Source organism: Crotalus tigris, unplaced genomic scaffold, assembly GCF_016545835.1.
Source record: "Crotalus tigris isolate CLP2741 ecotype Arizona unplaced genomic scaffold, ASM1654583v1 scf7180000022970.308977840:1548163, whole genome shotgun sequence".
Lineage (NCBI taxonomy): Eukaryota > Metazoa > Chordata > Lepidosauria > Squamata > Viperidae > Crotalus > Crotalus tigris.
This window is the reverse complement of record NW_024099557.1, coordinates 256,117-269,090: the sequence shown is the minus strand read 5'-3', so window position 1 is coordinate 269,090 and position 12,974 is coordinate 256,117. Positions and strand designations below refer to the sequence as shown.

At 46.3% G+C, this 12,974-nt stretch overlaps 1 protein-coding gene across 2 annotated transcripts in view; it reads left to right on the top strand.

Moving 5' to 3' along the window:
• The window catches only part of CELF5 (CUGBP Elav-like family member 5), a 94,645-nt gene extending 82,974 nt beyond the window's left edge, over positions 1 to 11,671 (top strand). For both annotated transcript variants that reach the window (XM_039319317.1, XM_039319316.1), the window contains exons 9-13: positions 1,539 to 1,601; positions 2,357 to 2,440; positions 5,011 to 5,154; positions 7,426 to 7,556; positions 11,581 to 11,671. In XM_039319317.1, the coding sequence (XP_039175251.1) occupies positions 1,539 to 1,601; positions 2,357 to 2,440; positions 5,011 to 5,154; positions 7,426 to 7,553 (419 nt within the window). In that variant the 3' untranslated portion in view covers positions 7,554 to 7,556; positions 11,581 to 11,671. The remainder of the gene's footprint in view (positions 1 to 1,538; positions 1,602 to 2,356; positions 2,441 to 5,010; positions 5,155 to 7,425; positions 7,557 to 11,580) is intronic.
• The last annotated feature ends 1,303 nt before the right edge of the window (positions 11,672 to 12,974 follow it).

Genomic DNA, 12,974 nt, shown 5'->3' with positions numbered 1-12,974 from the left:
TCTTTTGTATACAACTTTGTCCTGTGCCTATCCTGGTCCCCGCTGGAGAAAGTCAGAGGGTGTGGAGCAATTTCTATTTTACGGTCCTAAATGTACAGTATTTGCAAAGGGCCAAAATTTTATGGTGTTTGCTTCTTGTCGGGTGAATTGGAGAAGGGGCTACACTGAGAGTGGTGGGATCTGAGTTCTAATCCCCCTTCAGCCTCAGAAGCTCATTGATTAAATTTGGAGCTAGCCCCTCCCTCTTAGCCCAAGAGCCAATCAGGTGTGGTAAGGGAGGGGCTGGACTAGGAGTGGGGAGATCTGGGTTCTAATCCCTCCTCAGCCTCAGGCTCTCATTGGGTGCTTTGGGGCCAGCCCCTCCCTTTCAGCGCAAGAGCCAATGAGGCGTACTAAAAGGGAAGAGCTGGAGTAAGAATGGGGAGATCTGGGTTCTAATCCCTCCTCAGCCTCAAAAACTAATTGTCTGTTTTGGAGTCATTCCCTTCCCCTCATCCCAAGACCCAGTCAGGTGTGGTGGGGAGGGGGCTAGACTAGGAGGTGAGAGACCTGGTTTCTAATTCCCCCCTCAAGCCCTCTGAGGAGTTTGAAATAGCGCCTTTTATTAGCAGAACCTACCTCAAAGGGTTGTTGTGATGAGAAGGAAATTGGAGGAGGGAATTCTGTACATGCTCCCCGCAGATCAAGCAGGATCTCCATCAAATAGAGGAGGACCGATTCGGAGCATAGGATCGAAGGCCGAGTGCAGCACAGTTTTAGAACTGACATGAAGCCCTGGACTGACACCACAGGGGGATTCTGGGAAAAGGAGAGAGTTAATGCCCATCTTCCCCACATCTGTGCCCTCACAGCATATGCCAGTACACCTAGTCCTCGACTTACAACCATTTGTTTAGCGACGATTCAAAGTTACAGTGACATTGAAAAAAAGTGGCTTACGACCATTTTTCACACCTACAACCGTTGCAGCCATCCCCAAGGCCACGTGGTCAAAATTCGGAAGCTTGGCAACTGGTTCATATTTACGACGGTCGCAGTCTCCCGGGATCACACGATCCTCTCTTGCGACCTTCTGTCAAACAGAGTCAAGAGGGAAGTCAGATCCACTTAATCAGCCGTGTTACTCGCTTAGCAATTGCAATGATTTGCTTAACAATGGGGCAAAAAAAGGTCGCAAAATGGGGCAACAACTCACTTAATGACTGTCTCGCTTAACAATGGATGTTTTGGGCTCAATAGTGGATGTAACTTGAGGACTATGTGTAGCAACTTTCCTTGAGCAGTGGTGGATATCGTGGGGGTGGTGTGTGTGTCCGGCCTTCTCTTTTCCATCTTGGTTTTCTCAGTATTATTTTGAACCTGCAAAGTTTAATCAAACATTTTTTAAAAAAACAACAACAACATAACAAGTGTTAGAATTTCAAACCGATTGGTTCGGATTTTCCTGCCTTCGTTTTCCTCGTACAACTGTTTTTGTTAATTTTTCTAATCGTTAAAAAAAAAAGAAGAAACCAAATCTCTCTCTCTCTCTTTTTTAGCCCAAAACTCCTCCGTGGCTGAGACCTTGCATCCGACTTTCACGGGAGTCCAACAATATGCAGGTAACATGGCTGAAGTAATCCTGTTCGGATGGTTTTCCCCTGGCTATAATGGGAGGCTTTGGGAAGAGGGTTAAAGGACAGTTTGGGAAGAGGGACTGAGAGGCAGTGAAGGCACCAGGATAGAAACCAGGAGACAGTGAGTTCTAGTCCTGCCTTAGGCATGAAAGCCAGCTGGGTGACTTTGGGTCCATCACTAGGAGATGGTGAGTTCTAGTCCTGCCTTAGGCATGAGAGCCAGCTGGATGACTTTGGGTCCATCACTAGGAGATGGTGAGTTCTAGTCCTGCCTTGGGCCAGTCCCCCTTTCTCAGCTCAGCCGACCTCACAGGATGGTTGTGAGGAAAATGGGAGGAGGAATGAATATTAGGTCTTTTCACTGCCTTTTGCTATTTATACTGTACAAATAATGAAGAGGGGATGAAAAAAAATCTAAAATGAAAAAGTGTTCTAAGTCTGGTGGTAAGGAGAGAGAGAGAGAGGGAGGGAGAGAGAGAGAGAGAGAGAGAGAGAGAGAGAGATCTATTCTATTCTATGCTATGCTATGCTATCCTATGCTATCCTATCCTATTATTCTATTCTGTTCTGTTCTATTCTATTCTATGCTATGCTATGCTATGCTATCCTATGCTATCCTATCCTATTATTCTATTCTATTCTGTTCTGTTCTGTTCTGTTCTGTTCTATTCTATTCTATTCTGCTGAAATGGGAATTTATTCACTGGTGACCTCTGTCTCTTTCCTTCCACCCCTTGCAGCTGTCTATCCTGCCACTGCCATCACCCCTGTCGCACAGGCCATCCCTCAGCCGCTTCCAATAATTCAGCAGCAACAGCGAGAAGGTAGGTAGGTTCTCTCCTGCAGGGACGTGATGGGGGAAGAGGAGCAGGACTGGCCGGTTGGATAGCCTTGCAGTGCAGGGGACTCACAGGAGTCTTCTCCAGCACCATAGTTCAAAGGACTCCATTCTTTGGCGCTCAGACTTTCTTATGGGCCAACTTTCACAGCCATACATTGCAACTGGGAAAACCATGGCCTTGATTATACGCACTTAACATCTCCCAAATGGACGCTCCCAAAGCCCAATTTCCACAATCCTTTGGAAACCTGCCTGAGGAATGCTGGCCCATATGCAGGAATGTAGGATGCTCTACAACAGGGTTCTCCAAACGTGGCAGCTTTAAGACTCGTGGACTTCAGCTATGGCTGGCTGATGAATTCTGGGAGTTGAAGTCCACGAGTCTTAAACTTGCCATGTTTGGGAGAGCCCTGGCCTAAGCAAATGCAGCCTTCCCAACTGATGTGATGCAATTGTAGGCCCCAGAACGACCCAGTAGGAAAGTCATTTCTGAAATACAACATTACAGCTGTTGTATCAGCAACTTCTGGATGGTAACAAAACCAATTTTGAGCTGGTTCTGTTGGGTCAGCAGACAGATTCCTTGAGTAGAATTTAAGGTAGGTGACCAAATCCTATTACATGATTTGCTGCAACTCCAAAGGGTGCTGGAAGTGATCCGAAGCTGAGCTGTTATATGTCAAGAGCCCCATTGGATGTAATTCCTTTAAATCTGTGCTCTTTCTAAGATATTTCGAATATATTTCCCATAAGCCTTTTGAAAATCCTCAAACTCTGGGAACGATATAAACCAGCTGTTTATTGTTAAAAAAACTAAAACAATAAAAACAACGATTTACAATACTAATGGGCAAGAAACTGAGTTAGCAAGGTTTATAAGAAAACTCCCCACTCCCCTGACACTCACCCAGTGGACCAGCGAAAGCTTAGGTTGTTTTTAGTATTGTACAGTAAATAGTTGTTTTTATTGTTTTAGTTTTTTAACAATAAACAGCTGGTTTATATCCTTCCCAGAGTTTGAGGATTTTCTATCATTGTACAGATATGCCTGAGATTTGTATTTTTATAATTATTAAGACCCATATATATATGCTAATTTTGGGGGGATTGCTAACAAAGAGTTAAAGGGGGACTGGGATAGCTATTTTGAGCTAATTAGCTCTCATCAGCCAGCCATACCCTTCTGAGATTCAAACCTGGGCTGCTTGCACGTTAGGCAATTTTATTAGCCTCTAGGTCACAGGTTCTCCTGACTCCTGTCAGCGGAAACTCTTTGTCAGCTACAAAATTTTGAATTTACAGTTGTCACAGTAGTGACGTCTGCCTGCAAAAAATGCTTCTGGATTGGAGTGAAAAAGCAGTAGCAGATTGCTTTGTGCCATATTTGGTGGACCGGGTGTTCAACTCAATATATACATATATCCTACCTGGTTTCCGCTGACAGAAGAACCTGTGGCCTAGAGGTTAATACAACTGTAGAGCAACGTAGACCAAACCAAATCAAGTCCAAAAATGCTAGAGAATTCCTGGATACCTGGGACTCAGATGAATCAGCCGTCAACAGGCACATAGAGATGAACCATATCTACACGCCATTCAAAGGAGACAACCAAAAATCTAACAAGAAAATAAACAGACCAAAACATCTCCTCGCCAGCAATTAAGACCCAGATAAGCATAGATTAACACCAAGATTTACACTGCACCAACAACAGTAAAGAATACCTCAACCAACTCAGACACACAATCCAAGGGTAAACAACCACCTAATCAAGGAAACACTAAGAACACTCTGACCAACATTGACAGGGCCAGCCACTAGAATATAAACAGAGAACACTCCCCACTCCGTTCTAGATGACGTTACATGGTTGGATAATGAAATGTCTGCAAGAAAACAACCAAACTCAGAGGGCAGCATTTGTCCCCCTCCTCTTCCTCCTTCTCCCCAGAAACCCCACATTCCCTTCTAGCACTGATGATGCTACCTAGTTGGGTCATGAAAAGTCTGTAAGAAAACAACCAAGTTCAGAAACCACCAAGGATCCCATCCTTTTCCTCCTCCTCCTCCTCCTCCATTTGCCAAGCATCTGAATGTACATCACAAGACCCTGGAGATTGTGCAATATTCCAACTGATCGGCGCTTCTTCTGGGCTCAGCAGAAGCGCCAGGATCAGTGCCGAGCTCTAGCTGGAGCCTGGTGCTGATCCTGGCACTTCCACTGAGCCCTGACAGCCCCGAAGAAGCACTGATCAGCTGGAAAACGGCACTGATCCTGGCGCTTCCACTGAGCCCTGACAGCCCTGCAGCTCCAGCCGTCTCTCACTCAGGCTTGTGCGGTGCTGCCACCTGTTCAGCTCATTCTCCTCCCCCGCTACCACTTTTCCAGGATGGTCGCATACCACCTGCCAGGTGCCAATGTACCACAGATGGTACCCGTACCACTGGTTGAAAAGCCCTGGTTTAGACTACATTTTGATGTCATCTTTTCCCCTTCAGACAAAACCCACTCGGTTTTAACCAATACTACGCATTGTCTTTTCCAACTGCAGGTCCAGAAGGCTGCAATCTCTTCATCTACCATCTGCCCCAAGAGTTTGGGGACAACGAACTGATGCAAATGTTTCTTCCCTTTGGGAATATCATTTCCTCCAAAGTGTTTATGGATCGGGCCACGAACCAGAGCAAATGTTTCGGTGAGTGAGCAGGGAGGGAGGGAGGGAGGGAAGGAAGATGGGAGGCAGGGAGGAAGTAAGGAAGGAGGGAGGGTGGAAGGAAGGAAGGAGGAGGAGGGGAGGGAGGGAGGAAGGAAGGATGGATGGATGGATGGATGGAAAGATGGAAGGAAGGAAGGGGAGGAGGGAGAAGGAGGGAGAGAGGAAAAAGAGATGGAAGGCAGGGAGGAAGGAAGGAAAGAAGAGGAAGGGAGGGAGAGAGGATGAGAGGGAGGGAGGAAGGAAGGAAAGAAGGAAGGAGGAGGGGAGGGAGAGAGGGAGGGAGGAGGAAGGAAAGAAGAAAGGAGGAGAGGGAGGGAGGAAGGAAGGAAGAGGAGGAGAGGGGAGGGAATGAGGAAGAAAGGAGATGAAAGGAAGGAAGGAAGGAAGGAAGGAAGGAAGGAAGGAAGGAAGGAAGGAAGGAAGGAAGGAATGATCTTCCATGGGGGAGAGGTAGGAAACTGAGGAAAATAACCTTCAGGTAATGTTGTGTAGCTTTGAAAAACACAATTTGTACATATCATTAAGAAGAGAGATGCGCGACAGGTGTGCTAAACATTTCGAGGTCAGAATATTCCAGTTTTGAAATCCTAGCTCCAAAAGTCCATCGTAGACCAACGAGATCCCTCTGGGTGCTTGCAAGCAAGAGATGGACCCCTAAATCTTTTTTTCATCATTCGTTTACAGCTGGTACAGGTAGTCCTCGATTTACGACGGGTCACTTAGTGACTGCTCGAAGTTCCAGCGGAGCTCCCTAGGGCCTCTCTATAACCTGAATTCGAAATTCTGACGGTCAGGCCCCCTTGGTGGCCATGCGACCGAACTTGGGGCACTCTTCAACAGGAACACCCCCCCCCCCATTTACGTCCCTTTCCAGCGTCCCAAGGTCACGTGACTGGGTTTTACCACAGTTTTGCTGAAAACGGTCTTTCACTTCCTGTTTGGGGCAAGGCCACACCCACAGCAAAACATTTGTTTGCTTAACAACTGTATTGTTCCCTTAACGCAGGTTTCTTCAAACTTGGCCCTTTTGTGACTCGTGGACTTCAATTCCCAGAATTCCTGAGCCAGCCATGCTGAGGAGAAATGGAGAGGTTTCCATGCTGAGCTATGGTGCCTCAGGAATTCTGGGAGTTGAAGTCCACGAGTCATAAAAGAGCCAAGATTGCCTATCCCTCATCTAGATGATAGATAGATAGATAGATGGATGGATGGATGGATGGATGGACGGACGGACGGACGGACAGACAGACAGACAGACAGATCTAGATCAGGGGTAGGCAACCTTGGCTCTTTTAGGACTCGTGGACTTCAACTCCCAGAATTCCTGAGCCAGCCATGCTGAGGGGAAAGGGAGAGGTTTCCAAGCTGAGCCATGCTGGCTCAGGAATTCTGGGAGTTGAAGTCCACGAGTCATAAAAGGGCCAAGGTTGCCTACCCCTGCCTTAACGAATACAGGTAGTCCTCGACTTACAAATATTCGTTCAGTGACCCTTCAAAGTTACCGTGCCATTGAAAGCAGTGACTTCCGACCGTTTTTCACACTTAACAAGCATCCTCCATGATCACGCGATCAAAATTCAGACGCTTGGCAACTGACTCATACTTAGGACGGTTGCAGCGTCCCGGGGTCACATGATCCCCTTTTGCGACCTTCTGACAGGTACAGTCAAGGGGGAAGGCCAATTCACTTAACAACCATGTTTCTAACAACGACCGCAATGATTCACTTAACAACTGTCACAAGAAAGGTCGTAAAATGGGTCAAAACTCAAACAATTGCCTTGCTTAGCAGTGGAAATTTGGGGTTCAATTATGGACTGGGTGGGGGGACGTGATAGCAGTCTTCCAATATCTGAGGGGCTGCCACAAAGAGGAGGGGGGTGGGTCAATTTATTCTCCAAAGCACCAGGAGGAGAAACAACAGATGGAAACTAATCCAGGAGAGAAGCAACCAGGAATTAAGGAGAAACTTCTTAACAGTGAGGACAATTAACCAGTGGAACTGCCTGCCTCCAGAAGCTGTGGGTGCTCCATCACTGGAGATTTTTAAGAAGAGATTGGTCAGTCACTTGTTTGAAATATGACTGACCTGTTTTACCACTGTCATCAGTTTCAACCGTGATGGGCTGGCTCCACTACGGTCGTAACTCGAGGACTAGGTGTCCCTGCAGACACTCAGAGACACATGCACCCCCCACCAAACAAGCACCTGAGGTATTACAAAATGGATCCTTTCTCTCCTTTCTCAAGGCTTTGTGAGTTTCGACAATCCGTCCAGCGCCCAAACTGCCATCCAGGCCATGAACGGATTCCAGATTGGGATGAAAAGGCTAAAGGTCCAGTTGAAACGGCCAAAGGATGCTGGCCAGCCCTACTGACAGGTGATTGGGGGGGGGAGGCAAGGAAACCGATGGTCTTGCACAGGGGTCTTCAAACTTGACCCTTTGATGACTTTGTGGACTTCAACTCCCAGAATTCCTCAGCCAGGCACGCGGGCTGAGGAATTGTGGGAGTTGAAGTCCACAAAGTCATCAAAGGCCCAAGTTTGAAGACCCCCCCGGTCTTGCAGGTAAAACAAGGAGCTTGAATACCTTGACAAATCTGTCGAAAATTATTTTCCTGCTTCTAATGCAGTGTGGCTCAACCTTGGCAACTTTAAGATATATAGACTTCATTTCCCAGAATTCCCCAGCCAGAATTTGTGGACTTCAGCTCCCAGAATCCCTCAGCCAGGTTGCATGGTCCAACTCCCAGAATTTCCCAGCCAACATCCATGGATTTTGACTCCCAGAATTCCTGTCAGCATGTGTGGACTTCAGTTCCTAGAATCCTCTAGCTAGCATGCATGGATTTCAACTGCCAGAATTCCTGTCAGCATGCATGTACTTCAACTCCCAGAATCCCACTTCCAGAGTCCCCCAGACCAGGTTGCACGGACTTCACCTCCCATAATTTCCCAGCCAACATCCATGGATTTTGACTCTCAGAATCTATTAATAATCTTTTCCTTTACATTGATCACAGTTGGCTTCTTAAGCTATGCATAACCAGCAGTTAGACTCAGTAGTTAGCTGTAGATCAATGTTTTTGAACGTTGGCTTTTTCAAAATATGTGGACTTCTGTTCCCAGAATTCCCCAGACAGCCATGCTGGAAGTTAAAGTCCATATATCTTAAAAGTTGCCACAGTTGAAAAACAATGAGATTTTCTTCGTGTGTTTAGTTATTATAATAATCTATACTGATGTTTCTCAACATTGGCAACTTTATGATATGTGGACTTCAACTCCCAGAATTCCTCAGCCAGCTATGCTGACTGGGGAATTCTGGGAGTTGAAATCCACATATCTTAAAATTATCCAGGTTGACAAACACTGATTTATGCCATTCGAATATTTAAATGACCTTCCCCTAATCATTATTACCTTCTTTGAGAATATTTTTTTTACTTCTCAGACTTGAGGTGTTCTCAAGATTTCTTCACCTCCAGTGTTGGATTAACTCAGCCAAGGTTATCCAGTCATTGCAAGCTACTATTCCTGGTTTAAAAAATATATATTGAGGATGAAATGAGGTTTTGTTTCTTCGTGATTCTGCTCAGGGTCCAAGGGCAAGTCGGGTTTTAGGACAACGAGAATAAAACAAACCGGAACATTGTACAAAATGGCAAATTTGATATAAGTAAACGAGAGTCAATTGGTTCGCGGTTCTTGGATGACAAAGTGTGTCTTCTCAAGAAACTCAACCGCATTAATGGAGCCTATTTTTGACTTCATTTTCTTTGTGCATAATGTGATTTCACACATGCCCGTCCTGGTTTTTCTTTAATTACCTTTTTTCTGAAGATGAAATTGGCTAAGTGCTGCAGTTTCCTTTTCACTGTTTTTGATTATGGAGATTTCATATCAATATATGGTTTCCAGTTCCATTCTCCACCCATTTTCCTTCCTTCCTTCCTTCCTTCCTTCCTTCCTTCCTTCCTTCCTTCCTTCCTTCCTCCCATCAAACTCTTTCCTTCTTTTAACCCTCATCTTCCTTCCTTCCCTCCTTCCTTCCTTCCCCTCTTTTCTTCCTTCTATTTCTGTCATTCCTTCCTTCCTTCCCTCCTTCCCTCCCTCCCTTCCTCTTTTCTCCTTTTGTCATTTATTCCTTCCTTCCTTCCATCCATCTATCCCCCCTCCTTCCTTTCCTCCCTCCCTCTCTTCTTCTTCTTTCCTTCCTTCTCCTTCTCTCACCTAACAGAATAACAGTTGGAAGGGACCTTGGGGGGTCTTCTAGTCCAACCCCCTGCTCAGGCAGCAAATGGCTATCCAATCTTGTCTTAAAAACCTCCAGTGTTGGAGCACCCACAACTTCTGGAGGCAAGTCGTTCCGCCGATTAATTGTTCAAGAACAAACAGATAGAAACGAATCAAGGAGAGAAGCAACCTAGAACTAAGGAGAAACTTCCTAACAGTGAGAACAATTAACCAGTGGAACAGCCTGCCTCTAGAAGTTGTGGGTGCTTCATCACTGGAGATTTTCAAGAAGAGATTGGACAGCCATTTACTCAGGATGCAGTAAGGCAGGGGTCTTCAAACTTGGCCCTTTTATGACTTGTGGACTTCAACTCCTGCCTGCCTGGCTGAGGAATTCTGGGAGTTGAAGTCCACAAGTCATAAAAGGGCCAAGTTTGAAGACCCCTGCAGTAAGGTCTCCTGCTTAAGGGGATTGGATTAGAACAGGGGTCTGCAACCTTGACAGCTTTAAGACTTGTGGACTTCAGCTCCCAGAATTCCTCAGCCAGCATAGCTGGCTAAGGAATTCTGGGAGCTGAAGTCCACAAGTCTTAAAGTTGTCAAGGTTGCAGACCCCTGGAATAGAAGACCTCTAAGATCCAGCCCTATGTGTCTACGATTCTAAATAAAAGGTTAGGGGTCCTCGGTGCTCTCTGAGCTTGCTTGTTTTCTTGCAGACGTTTCATTACCCTAACTAGGTAACACCATCAATGCTAGTAGGAAGTGCTGTTTTCTGTCAGTTTATACTCTGGGGTCTTGCCTGCCTGTTTGGGAGGGGGGTGGTCTTAGAGATTCTTTGGTTGTGCTGTTTACTAATGGCTCTTTGGCTGTTTCTTGATTGGGGTCTTGTCTACTTGATGGTTGGTCTGAATAAGAATAAGAATAGAATAGAGCTGGAAGGGACCTTGGAGGTCTTCTAGTCCAGCCCCCTGCTCAAGCAGGAGAACCTATACCAGTGATGGTGAATGTTTTAGAGACCGAATGCCCAAATTGCAACCCAAAACTCACTTATGCATCGTCGAGTGCTGGGTGGGTGTGGCCCATTGGCTGGGTGTGGCCCATTGGGTGGGCGTGGCTGTGATGGTAACGGCAGACTGGGTGGGACTAAAAAGTTCAATCAATCAATTCCAACTTTGCAAGATCTTTTTTGTTCCCGCGAGAAGTTGAAATTGACTGATTGAACCTTTTTTTTTTTTTTGCACACAGCGGCGGAGGCCTAAAGCGAAAAGGTTTTATAAAACCCAGCTGAAGGCCTAGGACTGGGGTGACGGCGCGCGTGCCCACAGAGAGGGCTCTGAGTGCCGCCTCTGGCACCCGTGCCATAGGTTCGCCACCACTGACCTATACTGTCTCAGACAGGTGGATGTCCAGCCTCCTTTTAAAAATATCCAGTGATGGAGTGCCCACGATTTCTGGTGGCAAGCTGTTCCACTGGTTGATTGTGACCTTGGAGTTAATCTATGCCAGGGGTAGGCAACCTTGGCCCTTTCATGACTGGTGGGCTTCAACTCCCAGAATTCCTGAAGTCCACTGAGTCATAAAAGAGCCAAGGTTGCCTACCCCTGATCTATGCTAATCTGAGTGCTGATTACTGATGGAGGAGATGTTGCTGGTATCATGGTTCCGACTAATGAAACACTTCAAAGAACTTCCAGGCATGTTTATCCTAAAGCCTTTATTACCAGTGTTACAAATTGACGACACATCATGGAGGTTTATGCCAGAATCTGAATTCCTCTTGCTGGCATCTAACTTTTCTTGCTAAACCCTTCCCTTATCTTGCAGTCACAAGTCACATCTTCCAATTAGCCCAGAGGGCAGAGATTCACTTCCTGTTCCTTTTCCCGGGCTTTTGTTATTTCCCCTCTCTTTTCTCTGTCATCTGAATTAACTCTAAAAATACCCGACAGTTCTGCATATTTTGTCAAAGCAAGAATATTCAATATTAGCAGCGTTGACAGCTGGAGTCTTTTTCTCTTTGGGGCTGGCTGATGGTCTCTTTTGCATAGTCTGGAGATGTTGTTGATGTCTATGTGTCTGTTGATGGCTAAAGAAAAGGTTGCATTTAACGACGGTGTCATCGTCGAAGTTCCAAGCCTTAAACCGTCTTTCCTCTTCTTCTTTGCCAGGACTCCGGCCTCAAGTCCCTTCCTCTGTTTTTATCGCAAGGAGAACTTCTCAAGAGTTGCTTCTTCGTCTTCTTTGTGCCAAGGGGTGGGGTGGGGAGGGCCGGGTGGGGAGGGAGGGAGAGAGGGAGGGAGGGTGAAAACACACCAGTCACCACGGCCAGCATCTACTGGGGGAAATCGACGTCAACCAAGGGGGGGGCGTGAAAAAACAGGGTCATTCCACATCGCTCCCCGTCGTCTGGACCAAGCGGAACCTTCAGCTGGACCAACCGGAGCAGTCTTTGAATGCCAGCCTATTAATTTAAAAGAAATGTACATAGGAATAGAAAGAGTATATCTATACATATATAGCATATATAAATATATATTACAGGCGCTCTATTTTTTTTAAACCTCGGAAACGAGAAAAAAAAAAAGAAAAAAGAAAAAACACCGGGACCAAACTTTTAATTTTTTTTTTTTTTTAAATCTTCAGCTGCCAGGCTGAGGACCGATAGAAAACGGGGACTAGGGTTTAGGGCCCAGCCTTTGCACAACCTCGGAGGCTTGTCTGCTCTTGGGAAAAAAAAAAAAAAAGACAAAAAGACACACACACAAAAAAAAAAAGAGGAGAAATTTCTGCAGCTTCAGAACGGAGGAGAAAGGTCTCCCCAACCTTTTGTCCAGTCCTGGCATCGTAACCAGGAGCCGGGACACGGTTAACGGCACGGCTTGTTCTCCGTCAAAATGAAACAAACAAACAAAAAAAACTGGAGAAGGATGCCCGGCGTGGTCATTTTTGAAAGTTTCCAGATGGGAAGAAAGTGCCTTTGCGGCAGCACAAAAAAAAAAAAAAATGTTTTGTTTTGTTTTTTTTTAAAAAGGCTCCGTTTTTCTCCGTAGCCAAATATTCCTGACCAAATGGAGGGCTAACCGCGAGTTCCAGCGGGCTCAGAAACCAACACTCAAAAGACTCCTATAACACTGCCTTGAGGAACAGGCACTGAACTCTGGGGGGACTGTCCCGCAGACCGGCCGATGTTTTGGGGGGGCGCTGGCACACGCCGGCTCCTGAATCCGAGAAGATGGGGTCCGTGGGGCCCCCGCCGCTTCTGCACTTCGCCACAGGAGTCCACAGTATGCAACCGATGTGATCTCTGTACGTATGTATCTATCCACGCCGCACAGCATATAGACTTTGCAGAGGGGTCACGAGCGATGGATGACCCAAGTGACAAACAGCCGACTCCCTTCCCCATGTTCCACTGCATTTTAAGTGCACGCTGCACCTTCCTCTCGTTCCCTTCTGGCTCCACCCTCCTTTCCCAAATTTCTTTGCTTTTTGCCCTTTTTTTTTTTCTTCATTCCATACACCCACCCACCTTTTCTATCGAGATTGTCTCCAATATCCAATC